The sequence below is a fragment of the Vicia villosa genome, linkage group LG7 (genome assembly GCF_029867415.1).
Source record: "Vicia villosa cultivar HV-30 ecotype Madison, WI linkage group LG7, Vvil1.0, whole genome shotgun sequence".
Taxonomy (NCBI): domain Eukaryota; kingdom Viridiplantae; phylum Streptophyta; class Magnoliopsida; order Fabales; family Fabaceae; genus Vicia; species Vicia villosa.
In genome coordinates, this window is record NC_081186.1 from 109,987,293 (window position 1) to 110,005,770 (window position 18,478).

At 34.9% G+C, this 18,478-nt stretch overlaps 3 protein-coding genes across 6 annotated transcripts; 1 reads left to right on the plus strand and 2 right to left on the minus strand.

Annotated features, from left to right (window-relative positions):
- Positions 1-6,275: 6,275 nt before the first annotated feature.
- Positions 6,276-6,803, minus strand: LOC131619980 (uncharacterized). The gene has a single exon (XM_058891010.1). It carries the CDS (start codon positions 6,801-6,803, stop codon positions 6,276-6,278), a length of 528 nt encoding a protein of 175 aa, XP_058746993.1.
- A 1,170-nt stretch (positions 6,804-7,973) lies between these two features.
- On the minus strand, positions 7,974-12,548 carry LOC131618260 (general transcription and DNA repair factor IIH helicase subunit XPD-like). Of its 4 annotated transcripts, none has more exons than XM_058889520.1 (13): positions 12,417-12,548; positions 11,577-12,121; positions 11,129-11,409; positions 10,944-11,023; positions 10,462-10,865; positions 10,190-10,383; positions 9,903-10,083; positions 9,686-9,810; positions 9,513-9,602; positions 9,323-9,401; positions 9,169-9,245; positions 8,758-8,866; positions 7,974-8,166 (listed from the first exon to the last, which is right to left on the minus strand). In XM_058889520.1, the coding sequence occupies exons 2-13, from the start codon at positions 12,105-12,107 to the stop codon at positions 8,095-8,097; spliced, it is 2,223 nt and encodes a 740-aa protein (XP_058745503.1). In that variant the 5' UTR covers positions 12,108-12,121; positions 12,417-12,548; the 3' UTR covers positions 7,974-8,094. The 4 variants fall into 4 exon arrangements, with proteins under 4 accessions (XP_058745503.1, XP_058745505.1, XP_058745507.1 ...); XM_058889522.1 differs by having other exon boundaries at positions 12,375-12,495; XM_058889524.1 differs by lacking the exon at positions 12,417-12,548 and adding an exon at positions 12,213-12,348.
- Positions 12,549-16,790: 4,242 nt separating this feature from the next.
- LOC131619981 (protein FAR-RED IMPAIRED RESPONSE 1-like) lies at positions 16,791-17,351 on the plus strand. The gene has a single exon (XM_058891012.1). The coding sequence runs from the start codon at positions 16,791-16,793 to the stop codon at positions 17,349-17,351; it is 561 nt and encodes a 186-aa protein (XP_058746995.1).
- Positions 17,352-18,478: the final 1,127 nt, after the last annotated feature.

Consider the following 18,478-nt stretch of genomic DNA (forward strand, 5'->3'; position numbering starts at 1 on the left):
ACTAAACATTGGGGCATTGGATATCAAATCCATAAGATAAACAATTCGAAAGGTTAAAGGTGTGGAGAACCTCGAAAGGTTAAAGGTGTGGATAACCTCGAAAGGTTAAAGGTGTGGAGAAAAATAGAAAGGTTAAAGGTGTGGATAAAACTCAAAAGGTTAAAGGTGTGGAGAACCTCGAAAGGTTAAAGGTGTGGAGAATCTCCAAAGGTTAAAGGCGCGGAGAATTTAAAAGAGGTTAAAGGTGCGAATTGCGAAAGGTTAAAGACGTGGAGAACTTCGAAAATTCAAAGGCGTGGAGTAATTCAAAGGGTCAGACTGGGGAAAGACACACCACAAATGGAAAAGGCATCCTCACACTTTACAACCTCGAACAAATCTTTCTCCTAACTACGATCTTCAAGTTCAAAAGCAGGTATTGGGAAGTCGCGCTAGCATCCAGCAAACCTACAACTCTAGCGAGCTATATACGCTTTGGTTATCAACAACCTATCATTGGAGCATCATGCAAATACACATAAATCATGCATTACATACATTGGCTGATACATTACACCGCACCTTTTTAGGTAGTCTTCTTTAAGACAATTCTTACGATCCTTTCTAGGAACCTCTTCAGGCAGTCTTATTTAAGACAAATTGTCATCCTTTCCAGGAACCTCTCCAGGTGGTCTTCTTTAAGACATTCTTTTTCTAAGAATCTTTCTAGGTAGTCTTTTCTAAGACATTCATTGTTCTTTCCAAGAACCTTTTTAGGTAGTCTTTTTAAGACATCTTTCAGCCTTTCCAGGTAGTCTTCTTTAAGACATTCCTTATCCTTTGCTAAAAACCTTTTCAGGTAGTCTTCTTTAAGACATTCTTTTTCTAAGAACCTTTCTAGGTAGTCTTTTCTAAGACATTCATTGTCCTTTCCAAGAAACTTTTTAGGTAGTATTTTTTAAGACATCTTTCAGCCCCTCCAGGTAGTCTTCTTTAAGACATTCCTTATCCTTTGCTAAAAAACCTTTTCAGGTAGTCTTCTTTAAGACAAATTTTATCCTTTCTAAGAACCTCTTTAGGTAGTCTTCTTTAAGACAATATTTACCCTTTCTAAGAACCTCTTCAGGTAGTCTTCTTTAAGACAAATGCTTATATCCATTCCAGAAGCCTTTTCAGGTAGTCTTATAGAAGACATTACTTCATTCCACTCGTTACATCAGTCAACATATACGTAATCATAAGCATTATCCACATACATAAACATTACCAAGCTGGCATAAGCATAGCCGTGGTATAGGGGCAAACATAGATTAAACAGATTCAATGTGTTTAAGGAGACAAAATCTCGGGATTTCACCAGCATACATACATACATATTAGCGTATACATATCATCTAGCGTGTTCACTTACTACAAGAGCCCAGTTTCCGACCCTTGAGTCGTGGGTTTCCAACCCTCGTGTTGTGATTGGTGTGTTTTTCTGACCCTCGAGTCGTGATTTTCCAACCCCCGTGTTGTGATTGGTGTGTTTTTCCGACCCTCGAGTCGTGAGTTTCCAACCCTTGTGTTGTGATAGGTGTGTTTTCCGACCCTCGAGTCGTGAGTTTCCAACCCTCGTGTTGTGATAGGTGTGTTTTCCGACCCTCGAGTCGTGAGTTTCCAACCCTCGTGTTGTGATAGGTGTGTTTTCCGACCCTCGAGTCGTGAGTTTCCAACCCTCGTATTGTGATAGGTGTGTTTTCCGATCCTCGAGTCGTGAGTTTCCAACCCTCGTGTTGTGATAAGTGCGTTTTCCGACCCTCGAGTCGTGAGTTTCCAACCCTCGTGTTGTGATAGGTGTGTTTTCCGACCCTCGAGTCGCGAGTTTCCTACCCTCGTGTTGTGATTGGTTTGTTTTCCGACCCTCGAGTCATGAATATCTGACCCTCGAGTCATGAGTTTCTAAACATATCGTTTCCTTTCCGACCCTCGAGTCGTGAATATTTGACATGCTATTTTCTCCGACCCTCGAGTCGTGAGCCTCCAAACAAGTGAATATTTTTCATGCAGGCAAACTTGCTAGAACTATAGCAGGTAAGCTTGTCAGAACCATGGCAAGTGATCCCTATTGGTGCAAGTAAGTTTGCTAGAACTATAGCAAATAATTCCTATTGGTGCAGGTAAGCTTGTCCGAACCAGGGCAAGTGACTCCTATTGGTGCAAGTAAGCTTGTCCGAACCAGGGCAAGTGACTCCTATCGGTGCAGGTAAGCTTGTCCGAACAAGGGCAAATGACTCCTATTGGTGCAGTTAAGCTTGTCCGAACCAGGGAAAGTGACTCCTATTAGTGCAGGTAAGCTTGTCCGAACAAGGGCAAGTGACTCCTATTGGTGCAGGTAAGCTTGTCCGAACAAGGGCAAGTGACTCCTATTGGTGCAGGTAAGCTTGTCCGAACCAGGGCAAGTGACTCCTATCGGTGCAGGTAAGCTTGTCTGAACCAGGGCAAATGACTCATATTGGTGCGGGTGAACTTGTCCGAACCAGGGCAAGGGATCCTATTGGTGCAGGTAAACTTGCCCGAACCAGGGCAAGTGACTCCTATTGGTGCAGGTGAACTTGTCCGAACCAGAGCAAGGGATCCTATTGGTGCAGGTAAATTTGTCTGAACCAGGACAAGTGATCCTATTGGTGCAGGTGAACTTGCTAGAACTATAGCAAGTGATCTTTTTTTGGGTTACACAAACTACGAGAACTTACTAGAACTATAGTAAGTAGAGTTTCACAAATTACAAAGGGTTTTACAAAGGATTTTTACAAAGGGTTCTTCAATCGGGTTTATCACGTTAGTCCCTCGGCAGTTATCTTCTTCGGAAATACAAAGGGTTTTACAAAGAGTTTTACAACAAGGTTTTCAAAGGGTTCCTCAATTGGGTTTATCACGTTAGTCCCTCGGCAGTGATCTTCTCCAAAACATCATCAATAACACACAAAGGTTTTATTTTTCTTTTCCGAAGTTACTAACATACTTCGACTAACATAACTAACAGTCATGCATCATTCAATTACATACCTCATTCATACATAGTGCATATGCATACAAGGCTCTCATTTATTTTGAAAAGCTCACTGCATCATACATGCATCATAACATTGCATAAAAATAAGGTTGCCTTTTCAGGCCATGCTACAATCAAAGCACCTGGTTCCTTCCAAAAAAGCATTTGCTTCACATTCTGAAAAATGGTATTTACCTTGGGTGGCATCTTTAAGCTCATCTCTCACAGAACTTTTTCCCAACAAATGCAAATTTCAGGGCATTTCAGTGCCTATCTCTCACGGAACTTCTACCTTTAGATCACGATAGGCAGACGTGCCTATCTGACTCTTTAGGTTTAAGAAGATCGAACAGGGGCAGGTGTCATACCCCAAAATTTGCCCTCCTCTTTTTATCTTCAATGACTCAAGGTTCAAGGGTTTATTCAATAAACATTCTCCTAATCGAGGGTCTCCTAAATTAGGGTTTGCATTTTATTAAAGGAGTTCGAATCTTTAACGCCTCAAATGGATCTCAAGGTGTCTCATAAGTCTCAAGGTATCTCCATGTCAATTATCAAGCTTCAATCCCAAGGATTTCTCATTCAAATGCCCAGATGGTCCATAGTCGACTAGTTTGACCTAAAAGTCAACTATAGTCAAAATACAGTCAAACCTCAAGACTTTTGGTCAACATCAAGTATTGGAGGTTATATCCATCATTTGATCAAAGGTTGATCATGATCCTTTAATAAAGACTCAGAAATGAACAAAGTCAAAAGGTTCAAATTAAGGGTTTTTTATAGGAAAAGTCAACTCAACTTTGACTAGTCATAACTTTCACACGGAGTATCATAAATTTCCCACTCAAAGCCTATTTTGAAGGAAATTGGATTCTCTACAACTTTGCGTCTCACATGCCAAGGCCAGAAATGCTTCATTTAAGAGATATGGTTCAAAACATTACAGGTCCTTCTAGAAAGTCAACCAAAAGCAGTGTTTTGTCAAAGGGCATGTCATCAAGATAAAATCCCCAAATGAAAAATATTTTCCAAAGTTTCTTGTAGAGGACATCTTGAGGTTTCCAAAAAGTCCTAGAACTCTTCCATATCTTAAAAATCAAGGGAGATATGCCTTGTCAAAGTTGGTCGATTTTGGAGGCAAAATGTGAAACAAAAGTGGTTCAAAAGAAATATATTTACAAATGGGGCTCTCCTTTTATGATCCAAACTCGGTCCTGAAGTTATTAAGAACCTCCAAATTCAAGGCCACTCCCATTTGAATTTTTATTTTATTTTTAGTGAATTTTTTATTCATTAAAGATTTAATTTAAATCAAATAAAGGGAAAATTGTAAAAAGATTGACTTTATTCTTATTTTCCAAGCAATCAAATCATCCAAAAAAGCCATGATTGTCATCAAATTCGTGCTAAGGGATATTGGCTAGGAAAGATTGAAATTGGACAAGTTTTGGAAAGTTTAAATTCAAGATCAATCATATATTCATCTTGTCAATTAAGAAAGATTCAATCAAATTTTCTTGACCTAATGCTGCTGCTACATATATATATATATGTGTGTGTGTGTGTGTGTGTGAATCCTAATGATCAAGGAGGGGGGATGGGGACGAAAATCTAGAGCGTGAGGGCCAGAATCGGGTTCAAAAAAAAATCAAGAAAAGTCAAAATCGTTCTGGTAATTAGAGTTTGTTTCAAGAGGTTTTGAGCATTCTAACCGATTCCTTGGTGTTTCCTAGACCTATCTCGATCATCACTCACGATCAAAGCGTGCAGAATCGTGGCTCAAGAACTCACGGTTTTGTCATTATTTTTTATGTTCGATTCCACACATTTATACAATTAAAATTGTATTTGAACATATATTCTGCATCAGGAAGAGGTTTAGAGTCTTTCTGCACATTTAATTGAATTTTGGGTGCCATTTGAACAATTCACCATTATTAGGGTTCTTAAGGTTTAAATTGGGGGGCACTGATACATGCAAAATTAGGTGAGAAACTGTTGTTATGGCCATGCTCAGGAAACGATTCCGAATCGATTCATAGCTTTCTATTGGATTTATATTACGTATTGGTGATTTTGAGGATTTGCAGGTCTATAGCAACATTCCAAAACCGTTGCCAAAGGTGGCTCTATTTTCATAAAAAGCTCAACGAAGGGGATGATAGGAGGCGCGCGGAAATCTGTTTGAATTTCAAATGGGCTTTGTTTCTTTCATATAGTTTGTTGGTTGCATGACTAACAGCGAAGATCCCTTGGCCCATTGGTAACGCGTGTGTATTTGATTCGTGGTCCTTCATTGCACTAGTTCGATCCCTGGCTAGGGATCCTTTGTTTTTTATTTCATTTGGTGTTTCAGTTTCCACAGGTTCCTGTGTGCACGCCCAAATGTGGTTCACTATATGCCTTCGCTGTCTACCACAAGATGTCCATCAAGATAGATCCAGTACCCAAGTTTTTTTTTTGTTTTTTTGTAATTAATAATTGAAACTTAATATATTTGCTATATGTATATAATTTGATTTTTCTTGGAATTGAGTTGATAATATAATTAGTGTTAGGTTAAGGACTAGGGTTTAGAATTATATTTCCCGATTATTTCGATTATATCGATTTAATTTATTTAATTAGTTTTAACTATTAAAACGCAAAAAACCCTAGAAAGGTTATCAACGTATTAGGGTTTGCCCAATCCCATTGGCCATTTGGCCAAGATATTAGGATTTATTTTATTATTCGTTTCGACCGAATCTATCGGTCGCGATGGTTAATAATCGATTAATTTAATTAATCAAATCCAATAATAAAAATACATCTATTTTGCTAAATGGTTTCAACCAAATCTATTGGTTGCGATGATTAGCATATTCAATTCGTTATCGTGTAATAATCAAACATATTGATTATGAGGGATAACGATAAATTAATAATTATTTAAAACACACTTATTTGCTATTCGTGGTGATCGAATCTATCGGTCAGAATGATAACTCTAAACAAAATATAATAATGAGTAAATTTTTGGCTAACGCTCGTAAATTTAGAGATAATTTACCCTTTAATAATGAATAAATTTTTTGCCATTCCTTATAAATTTAGGGCTAACTTATCTTTTATGAGGTGCATCAATTAAAATTTGTCTAACCAATTGATTTTACAAGCATACAAAAGTGAGAATAGTCCATTTAAGAAAACGCGATCATCTTTTAAAATTTATTTATTAAACATTAGATAGAACAATGAAATGTTGAGCAAACTTGCTAGTTTACAGAAATGATTTGACAATATAGGATGCAATGACTACTACAACTGTCGTCTCATTGTTCTCTTTAGTGAGGAGTGTTGGTGTGCGACCACCAGATTTCTCACGTAAAGTCGCCTCACATTTCTCAACTTTTTTTAATACGTTAATTGCAGTATCATATGTAACTTTATGATCTCCTCTGGGTAAAGATGCACGGATTAGTCGATAATCAGCTACTGCAATTTCTTTGTATGAAGTAGCACATAGCTCTAGTGCTTGATATTCAGGAGTGCCAACACGGGCTGCAAGAAGATGAACAATTCTGATTGAGGTAGTCAGTGCTTTGTCTCTCATTATATCAAACAATCTTATTGCTACCTCAATGGAATTTTTTGGACCAGGTGGAGGACAGGATTTTACGTAATTAACACATTCGGAAAAATAATAAGGAGACCTATGGCAAGTTTCTTCTATTAGATCTTCAGCATTGTTTGGTTGGATAGTGCACAAGATGAGAATGAATAAAGCCAATGGTTTCATCATTCTCATGTTTTTTAGATGAATAGTAATAAGAAAAAGGAAGATACAATACAATGCAAAGTTTGTAAGATGAACAAGTGATGAATGGTTTCTTACTAGGAATCCATTTATATGCTACTACATCATTCATTGGCTTTAAATTCGGCATTAATTTTAGTCAAACTCATTTTTTCAATTAAAAAATTTATTATATAATAAAATTAGATTTACAAGAAAAGTAAAAAAATACATTGAAAAAACTCAGAAAATATACTATATATCATATGTCAACAACTCAAAAGCATCATAGTTGCCTTGAACATATTTGTTTTTGTTCAATTTTTTTTAATGATAATAAATATCCATCAAAATAATTAAACAAATTTAATAGTTAGCATTTAATTCTTTTAAACAGTTCTAATATATATATATATATATATATATATATATATATATATATATATATATATATATATATATATATATATATATATATATATATATATATATATATATATATATATATATATATATATATATATATATATATATATATATATATATATATATAGGAACATAACAAGTGAGAGCATTTTATAATGAGAGATGAGATGAATGAATATCAACCCTTGGATTCATCAAGAGAGAGAAATTAATAGCCACGTTAATGTGGCTATTAATTTCTCTCTCTTGATGAATCCAATGATTGATATTCATTCTCATCTCTCATTATAAAATGCTCTCACTTGATATGCTCCCTATATATATATATATATATATATATATATATATATATATATATATATATATATATATATATATATATATATATATATATATATATACGTCAGAATATTTTTTTAGAATTTTAATATTCAATAATTGTTTGATGTTACAGAGACACGTGTACTGACCAAATGTTGTTTCTCCCAGGATATTTTTTTAGAATTTTAATATTCAATAATTGTTTGATGTTAACCTTCATAAAGATATTGCATTTTGATATTATAGAAAATTATAATTAAATAGAATACACTTGTCTTCATATAATAAATTAAAATAATTAAAATTATTTTATAGCTTTCAAATTAGAGAAATTATAATTTAAAGTGAAACTTTTAATATTTAAATTTTTTTTTTAATAAGCAATTAATTATAATAACTCGCACTAGGGGTGCAACCCTTACAAACAGACCGACATATCTTAGAAAATAAATTTGATCAAGATTAAATTTTTTTAAACATATCTTAGAAGTCTCAACAAACTTTCTAGCATAAACTGTGCTGTATATACTAAAGTAAAAAGCTTCACTACAAAATATCATATATATAGAGTTTGTATCTCACTGCCACCACCAGTCTTCCCATATGGCTGCGCTGTTTTCTCGAAGAACTGCATCGGAGTATAGGAAATTGGTCATTATTGCGTCAACTTCGATATTAATCAATATACAAATACAAAAGAATATATTTTCACACACTTGCATAATACCTTGACTGATATTTTTTAAAAAGTAAATAAAACAGAACAATTTTTAGAACTAAAGAGGGTCAGTTTAGTTTCTATTTCCAATACATCCTTCCCTTTACAAAAATGCCACCTTATATTCATTTTTGTTTCTTGTTTACAAATATTTTTGTAATTAAAAGTCAAAACAACAAAAGGAGAAGGAAAACTAAACAATCCCATGGGCTAAATAACCTTCTTTGTAACTAAATACCCCAGAATGGTTGGTGGTTTCCACTAAAAACTATAAAACCAACAAAGATTTCATAGTACAATTAAGCTACAACAATTTCATCTGATATTCTGAAAGCAGTAAACAAGAATTTGAATGAAGTGTGTGAATCAATCCAATGGGAAATAGATAACAGAAAAAGAAAATAACAGAGAGAATTCTTGAACCAAAAACAAGATTTCAATATAATGTATGTAGTGTAACTAAGTACATAAAAACTTCAAACTATAACTATGAAGACAGACCTCGCATGCTATATTCACAGCCATGTCAGTGCTCAAGTCCAAGTTGGCATCATCTAACTGAGAGCGTATCCAACCAGGCAAATGGGAAAGTGTACCATAACCACAATACCTGCAGCCAAACATATATTTACAACCATAACCCTGTCAAAGACAAATGAAGCAGAAGCTGAAACCAAGTAAATGATGCATTCATCGCAAGTAGGCCTAATCAGTGCATGTACATCTAGTATCATGTCATATATTTTATTTTGAACTATGTAAAAAGTCAAACCCAAGTGAAATAAGTTAGGCAACTAGATATGCATAATACACTGTGATTGAGCATTTTAAATCAAAATAAACTCAATTGCATTAAAGCAAAGTTGAACTTTTGAATTTGGAAGAGAACAAAAATGTCATAAAGACGCTAACCCGTTGTCTGCAAAAATCATCATCCCATAATCAGCCTTTGAATGAATTACACGGCCCACGCATACTGCAGCTTTTCTCTGTTTAAGAGAAACTAATGTTACCGGAGATTCTAGCTAGCAATCAAATTTTAAGAGACTTGAAGAAATAGTCTCACCAAGGCATCAAAAGTGAGATAATCTCCTCCGTTAATATTACAAAACATGCTTAGATATCCTAGGCGTGCAAGCACACTCCTGAAAAACAAAAATTAGTTATGCAACCAGCAACATAACCTCCAAAATTTGGACAACAAAACAAATAGTTCTACATCGCCCTTATTTGTAAAGTAATCTAACAGAACTCACCTGCTTGATGTGTACTGATAAGGAACCCCATAGATGATTACCAGACGGCCATAATGATGATAAAAATCTATATGTTCCGCAACCTTTCCTCTGCAAAAAGGTACAATATATTATTATAAAATACTACAAAATTTGAAACTAAACCAGGAGAATAGTAGTTTCAGCTATATTACCCGGCAACTGATAAAAAAATAGCACCTTTTCCACTATTACAAGCATTGCGGTAATTAGCAAGCGTTAATCGGGTTTCTTCCAGATCTTGAGTCTCATAAAAGATGGGCTTATTTTGCTCAATTTCCTGCAAAAGATGTGCTTTTAGCCATTTGAAAAGTAACCAACACTGTTTATAAAAATATTGTGGAAATCAATGAATTTAACTAGTTGTCTCACATTTAAAACTCCACTTGCATTCCAGCTACTGACTATATCTCCCATATACAAATAACTGGGGAAGAAACATACAATCCCATCTGGAACATATGATGACATATTCAATAAGATCTTTCCATAATTAGATAACACCCCATGATCACTTTTCATATCAAATTTGGTACTGACTGGGAGCTGATCACTGAGAAAATATAGAACTAATCACTAAAAGAAAACAAAAGGGAAAGCGAAAAATGCAGTTTTAAAAGCAGATATTGAAAATGTATTACAAGATTTAATGAAAATACCTGCCATGGGTAAGGACCATAGGGCATATGCAATCTCTTGGTACAGATATTTTGAAACTTCGACTGACAACAGGGCTGAATTTTAAAAGGCGGGGGTACAAATTAATGGGGCTTAATGTGCCAGATGTAATCACAACCGACTGAAATCGCTCGAAAACAGGTTTTATTGCTAGAGAAGCATCATGGCAACAAAGCTGAAAATGTCAATGGTGAAGAAAAATTAGAAATATATAACTAAATAGAAACATCGAAAATATAAACATCAGCCTAACCTGCAATACAGGATCATGAATATCAGGCATAGCCTCGTCACACGGTTCTATAATAATGGAAAAACCAGGAGAATAAGTACCCACAAGTGTGGCAAAATTACAGATCGTTTGGATATGAAGGAATTCATCAGTGTCTGTAATTTTCAGTGTCATCATTAATGAATGAAGACGGTCATAACAGAATTTCAATGTTTTTTGGTCTATTTCAGCCTTTTTAAAAATAGATACAGCAAAGTCAAAAGGATTTTCCCTCTCCGGCTGCTCAGTTTCCATGCGCTCTTCAAGGTACTCAACTAATCTCTGCAGAACCTGCATAAAATCTTCAGCCTTACATATATGTTCAGGTACGGCCTCCTTTGGTATATCATCAGGCAAAGCTGGGTTTGCATGCCAAACATCCGTAGCTATGCGAGTAAAATAAACTTTGGTTAGAGAAAAGCATGTGTAACGTTAAGAAATATAACAAGTAACATGATACATACCAGGAAGATCTCCTCTTAAACCCTCCACAAGTGTGTTGTATTCATCCCGGAGTCTACTTGCATCTGTGGCCATAACCTTCCTACCAGTTCAAATATTAAACGAATATGAATTTTAGTAATGGGGACAAGTTGAAAATTAAGCAAGACTGGAACTAGAAAGGGAAAGAGCTATGAATTGCACTTACTTAATTTTTTGACGCATCCTGGTTATATTACTCTTAGCACCAGTAACAGTTTGCACCCTCATACTCACGCTGAGTGAGTTGATACAAACATTGTCAATATTATGAGCTTCATCAAATACGACAACGGATTCTTTCTGCATTTGTTTTGATACTATTGACGCTAACTTTGGATCAAGTAAATATTGATGGTAGTTACAAACCACCACATTGGCAAACTGCATCATATGTCGTGCCAAAAAGTAAGGACACCACCCTTTCTCCTCCCCAAACATTCTCAGATCCTACAATCACGGTACACGATCAGATTAAATTAAATCAACTGCATCAAGCTAATACGGTTCAGAATCAAAGATTTCAGTCAAGTTCCAATTACCTGTAACGTATAAACACTCAACTGCATCAAGCTAATACGGTTCAGAATCAAAGATTTCAGTCAAGTTCCAATTACCTGTAACGTATAAACACCAGGAGGAAGAACTGCAGCAGAACCGGCCCTTTGATACTCCTCAAAAAACTCACAACTAGGAACATCCAGGTTGTCCGCAGCCACCTCCCTAACCCAGCTAGCTGTCAATCTCCGACAACCAGCATCAACAGAAGGATTTTCGGCAGCAAGAACGTGATCATTAATACAGAGATTCTTCCTCGAAGACAGTCCAAGCCCAAGCATCTTAGCAGCAGGACCGATAGACTCAACCATGTAATCATGAAGTAGTCTAAGCTCGTCTAAAATCTCTTCCATATCATGTACAGTCTGAGTGCAATATATGAGCTTTAGTGGTGATTGAGGTTTGGAGTGTATGTAGCTTATGATCAATGACAGAAGGGCAATTATTTTTCCGGACACAGTCGACATTTCGAGTAAACAATGTCCTTTTGCATCTAGGGTTCGTTTTAGTTCAACCATGTATTGACGTTGTTCTGGGTATATCTCCTCATATGGGAAATACACCGTTACATCTTCAATTCTGAAGATCATTGTGGTTTCTTCTTCTAACAATTCAAAAACATTAAAGACAATCAGAATCAAATTTCAGAAATGGAATGAACAGAATGAGAAATTCAGTCTGATTTAGAAACACGCGAGGGTATATATTGTCATATGGTAAACACACGGTTACCAATTGTGAACATCATTTTCGTTTCTTCTTCTAACAATTTCTAATATATTATAGAGAATCATAACAAGATTTCAGTATTATAGTATAGACGGCATAAAAAATGGCGCAATCAATACACATCTTACACAAAAATTGAAGTGAGAATCGTGAAGGAAAAGAAAGCTTACAGTTAGAAAGATGAAAACACAAAGACTCAAGTGAGAAACGTGAAGGACAAGAAAGAGGAGGTGCGACGAACAGACCAGGCGGAACATTGCTAGGGTAGGTAGTTTTTTAAGCAAACAAAATTGAATTTAACCCTAAAATCAAATCAAACGAAAATTTTACTTTCTACCCCTACAATTATACCTATACCCCTACATGAAAAAAATTTGGACCGAAATACCCTCGTATAAATAGTACATATTTTAAAAAAATTCATTTTTTCTCATATTTCAGAAAAAATTTCGAAACATCCAAAAATATATAAACTGGAATACTTTTTTAAAGTCTTTTGGTTTAAAAAAAACTACACCGGAACACTTGAAAAAAGAGTTCCGGTAATTTTCAGTTGTTTAAAGTTGCATACCGATATGCAACTTTAAACAACTGAAAATTATCGGAACTCTTTTTTCAAGTGTTCCGGTGTAGTTTTTTTATAAAATTCTAGACTTTACGCAACGGTTATAGCGTTGCCTAAAGTGAATGATAAATTAAATAAAACGTTGCCTAAAGTGTGGTTAGAAGCAAGATTAAGCAATCAGCACAGGCAACGGTTTAAAACTGTTGCAATCAGATGATTCGGAGTCGAATCCCTCGTCGATTGGTGTTGACAAACCAAGAAATGTTTGGTTCATCTTCTTCTTTTCTCTTTGAAATCTCATATGTAAGTATACTTTGAACATATGTATATGTATTGATCATGGTTTTGTATAATATATGCTTTACAAATCAATCTTGTTGTTTTCCTTGATCTTTTTGCATTTATGTTTTGATTTGTGTTGTTGTAGAGATAGACATCGCACATTTTGATTAGGGAAAGAAATTCCTTAGGTTTTAAATTCTAGAGATAGATTTAGGCTTAACAATCACTTGGGTATGGAAGCTTAATGCTTTTGTGTTGTTTGTGTTGCGTTGAGAGATCGTCAACGCAAGAATATGATTGTTCGCTCATTTTGGGTTATACATAATCTAGGTTGTGAGTGATACGTGATGATTTTGATGTGTAGAGTATGTTGAGTACAACTAGTCGATAGTTTTAAGTTTGTGATAAGTTTATTATATGCACTTCTGAGAAGTTTCTCCTTTCCTTTTTATGTAATTATTTTTTGTTGATACTTTTTACCTTTTTCATACAACCCCAATTCAATCCCAAACTCAAGAACGCGGGAATTTGTGGAACGGAAATTCAATAAGCCAATATTTATGGACACAATACGATATAACCTATATATCACCCAATATAAAATAATATTTTACTTTTTTCTTGTTGTTTTACCGCTTCAAAAATGACACCATTGATGAAGTTGCAGTTTGGGTGAGAATATTGGGTTGCCCATCGAGTATTGTGATCCTCGATCTTTTACTGTGTTTGATAACTGTATTGGGCATACCATTAAAGTGGGTAAGACTACTATCAAACAAGAAAGAGGCAAGTATGCGCGAATATGTGTTGATGTCAACTTTTCAAAATCTTTACTTGCTATGTTCATAATAAGAGGAAGCAGTTGTAAGGTTGAATATGAAGGTCTTCATGTGCTTTGTCTTGATTGTGGTATATATGGTCATGTCAATGAAGGATGTATTAACAAAGTTAAAAGGGAGAAGAAAGTGGTGGAATGGGGAAGTTGCAGGATAGACAATTTGGCTCAAGGTGTGGTATTGAATGGAGGATCATCGTCTCTAAATGATGAGACAGAGGGTCCTTGGAAAGTTGTTCAAAAACCCAAGCGTTGTTGGAAAGTTGCAGATGGCCAAAAATTCAATGATCTAATGAGAGTTAATGATAGAACCCAAATTGGTGGATTGAGATTTATGGTTCTAGAAAGTGATTATTTGGAAATAAATGTTATCGATGATGTCGTTAATGCCAAATTTAATTCGAATTTATTGGCTAGTCATATTGATTCCTTGGAGATGAATATAAATATGAGGGGAACGACTTTCAGAAAAGGCGGGAACATTGATTTGATAAGCGCAAATATTGATGTGATATTGTTGGGCAAAAAAAGGAATGAACAAAAATTAGATCTTGTACTCCCTCCATTTCAAAATGAGTGTCGTTTAAGGTTTTTGCACACAGATTAAGAAATGTAATAATGTTGTCATAAAGTTTTGCACTTTTACTAAATTATCCCTATTTATGTGTTGGAAGTAATGCACAGATTAATAATTAAAGGGTATAATTGGAAAAATAGAAATCATTGCTACATTGAAAAGTGAGAACGACATTCGTTTTGAAACAAATCTTTTTCTCTAAACGATACTCATTTTGAAAAAGAAGGAGTATATTCTTTGACAGTTTTAGAAATAAGTGGTAAACATAATAATGACATTGTTGCAGGTAAAAAATTACTTCATCCGTCTCATAAAAAGTGTCTCTTTTGCACTCTTTTCATATCTCAAAATAATTATCTCTTTAGAATGCCAATGCAACATTTTTCAATACTACCCTTATAACAACACATATTTCCATACTCTCTCTAACTTTATGTCATATTCTCTCTCTTCTATACATAATAATTAAGGGTATTTTAGTACAAACAGACAATTTTATCATTAAAATCAATACACTCAATCATTTTTTTAAGTACCGTGCATTGTCCAAATAAGACACTTTTATGGGACGGAGGGAGTATATTTTAATACAAGTAATGGTAACATGAAACAGAACATAAGCCAAAAAATATTAATAATTCCTTGGGGACACATGGAGAAATACAACCGAAGGAAAAAGGAAGTGGGATCAGTAAAAGAGGCATTGGGGTATTTTTGGTAATTTAAATATAGGTGATTCCCAAATAGCATACAAGGGCAATTCTATGGTGGAGTCTCCATATTGACTTCATTGGTGCAGTCACAATTTTGGTCAATCATACAAGATCTTGAAACCCTAGATTGCCACATAGGACCAACTTAAAATATAAAGCCATGTATGTTAATATTATCATTTAGTCCCTACATATTTCAAACTAAACCCCTAACATATTCCTTATTTTTTGGTTCGAATTATTTCATCTTCTTCACAAGTTCACTTCTTTCTGCAACTAAAATTAATGAAATCTTTTTCACGATAACTTCAGTTTCTTCACGACAACAAGGTCGTCTTCCTTCGCCAACCAACAACAACTTCATCTTATTTACTATCCATGTTCATATTTTATTTCACATACAATCGCTCTTCTCACACAGTTCGTAATAGCTGAGTTGCTAAGGTATTAATGTTTAATGTTGTAATATGTAATTGTATTAAGATTTCATTTCAATTTTGGAAATAGGTTTTCTGAGGGTTGTCATTGGATTAAGATATTGAATATGTAGGTTAAGATTTCATTTCAATTTGGGAAAATATGTAGGTTAAGATTTCATTTCAATTTGGGAATTAGGTTTTATGACTGATTTCATTGGATTAAGTTTCCAAATTAATAGGTTAATATTTCATTTCAATTTGGGAAATAGTTGGTTGATGTCACTGTCTTGAATTCAATTTGGGAATTGTGGTTTTATGATTGATTTCGTTTGGATGATTTAATTTCAAGTTGGGATATAGGTTTTACGATTGGTGCTGCTCATGTTGTGAAATATATCGGGCTATTTCAAATGGACAACAACGACGAATCTGGTGGGGTTGATTTGAACAATGTGCAGACTGATTCATCTGATGTTGAATATAATAGTGATGAGTATGTTGACGCGGATGTACAACCAAGTTCAAATGATGAATATGATTCTGATAATGACAATGATGAGGATTCGGTTGGAACAGAGTTGTCAAATTGCCAAGCAGTTGTAGGTGATCACATGATGAATATAAATTCTATTACGGAAGATGACATTCGTGCTTTGGAATTTGGAACTGTGAGTGAAGCTTATGAATTTTATTACAGGTATGGAAAATGTAAAGGTTTTGGCATTAGGAAAAGCGATGTTAACCATAAAGGGCCTGAAGGTAGTCAAATAGTAATAATGAGGCAGTTTGTTTGCAATAAACATGGATTAAGAGAGAAGAAGCACTTAGCCAGGGTAGATAGGAAAAGAGATCATTGACGTATGACCCGTTCCAAATGTGCAGCTACGCTTTGTGTGCATTACAAAGACGGGAAGGGAAAATACGTAGTCTCGATTTTTGAAGAGGCTCATAACCATGAATTAACCCCAACAAAATTTGTGCACTTACACCCCATTTATCGTCATATTTATGAAACAAATAGAGCTCAAATTGATGGACTTCAATCACACAGAATCAGAACGTGTCATATAATGAGGTACATGGTTGCGCAAAAAGGTGGATATAATGATGTTGGTTTTACAAAGAAAGATTTGTACAACTATTATGATAAAAAATGCATGATTTTATTAAAGATGGTGATGTTGTTACTGCTTTAAATTATCTCAAAGTGAAATCATCTATGGATCCTATGCTATATGTAGAATATTCTATCAATACCGAAGGAAGATTGAAGTCGCTTTTTTGGGTAGACGATTGTAGTAGGTCAAACTATTTATGTTTTGGCGATGTTCTTGCTTTTGACACAACATACAAAAAGAACAAATGCAATTATCCTCTGGTTATATTTTCTGAGTGCAACCATCATTCACAGACTGTGATATTTTGTGTTGCTTTGGTGTCGGATGAGACGACAGAGACGTATAAGTGGTTGTTGAAGAGTTTCTTAGAGTGCATGGAGAATAAATATCCAAAAGTAGTTGTAACAGATGGAGACGGTGCTACTAGGGAATCTATAAAACAAATATTTCCTGATGCGACCCATTGGTTGTGTGCCTGGCATTTGAACAAGAATGAAGGTGAAAATGTGAAGAAGTCACAATTTTTAGATGGGTTTAAAAGGCAATGTACTCAAATTTTACACCTGAGAATTTTGAAGAATTCTGGAGGGAGCTAGTTATTGAGAATTAACTTGAAGGAAATGCTTGGGTTGCGAAAACATATGAGAATAGGTCACTTTGGACCACTGCTTATCTACGGGATAAGTTTTTTGGTCGTTTTAGAACTACGTCTCAATGGGAAGTTGTTAATGCGATAATCAAGTCTTATGTAAGGAAGAAAGGGTGTATTTTTGAATTTTTGCATAATTTTGAATAGGCTTTGAGAGACTACAGAAATAATGAGCTTGTTGCTGATTTTAAATCAAAGTTCTCAGACCATGTGTTGAGAACGCAACTTCGTTGGATTAAGAGCGGCGTTGCTAAAACTTATACAACATAAATGTTTAAAGAAGTAAAGGAAGAAATAATGAAGGTTGGTTTATTAATTGTAAAGGGGTAATCAATAGGATTGGAAACGACAGATTGCTTCCACATAATATATCACTTCCACAAAGAAGTTCCCAGAAGAGTTTGTGTTGATAACGCACTGATAAGGCGTGATTGATGTTACACAAAACTGTTTTCATCAATTGGAATGAGGAAATGTTTGTAGCTTGCCTTCCAGACTTGGAAGTGACATAATAAAGAGCTACTTAGTTATTTATAATTTGTAAATTTCTTTGGTTGGCTGAGTGTTATTCGTGCGCCGGTTAACCATCTTATTTCAATTCTCAATAAAATATTCATATGCATCCCATGTACATTCATACATCATGCATATAAAATTATGAATTCATTGCTCATTATGCATGTGTTGACATTCAGATTCTTGCTCCATCTTGTTAATAAAGTGTCAGCTTTAAACACAAAGGTTCGCTTGTCCGCTTATTCCGCTTGAATTCAACATTTCTTAGCAAAGTCTATTTGTTTTCTCCAGCAAATGGTGTTCTCGTCATTTGAGCCACCATTAATCCCCGGTAGTTGAGGTCCTCTTCATTTGAGCCGCTGTTATTCCTCAGCAGATAGTTTTCTCCCCAAGCAGTCTGGTAATCTCCAATCTGACTCATCCTTGGTAACCCTTCGAGGAATCTCTCATTATGGATTAATTGATTTTCCCAAAGCAAGTATGTTATCCCTTTGCAACAGTCCTTCGAGGAATCTCTCATGGATGAACTGACTATATATCTCCAGCAAAGTCCATTTG

What these genes read in the sequence shown, in the direction of transcription:
- LOC131619980 (XM_058891010.1), bottom strand. Translation starts at nt 6,803, where the DNA reads ATGAGAATGATGAAACCATTGGCTTTATTCATTCTCATCTTGTGCACT.
- LOC131618260 (XM_058889520.1), bottom strand. Translation starts at nt 12,107, where the DNA reads ATGATCTTCAGAATTGAAGATGTAACGGTGTATTTCCCATATGAGGAG. An exon ending in TTTAAGAGGAGATCTTCCTG is followed by an intron (nt 10,866 to 10,943) that starts GTATGTATCATG and finishes TTACTCGCATAG; the next exon opens with CTACGGATGTTTGGCATGCA. An exon ending in CTGTGAATATAGCATGCGAG is followed by an intron (nt 8,167 to 8,757) that starts GTCTGTCTTCAT and finishes ACTCCGATGCAG; the next exon opens with TTCTTCGAGAAAACAGCGCA.
- LOC131619981 (XM_058891012.1), top strand. Translation starts at nt 16,791, where the DNA reads ATGCATGATTTTATTAAAGATGGTGATGTTGTTACTGCTTTAAATTAT.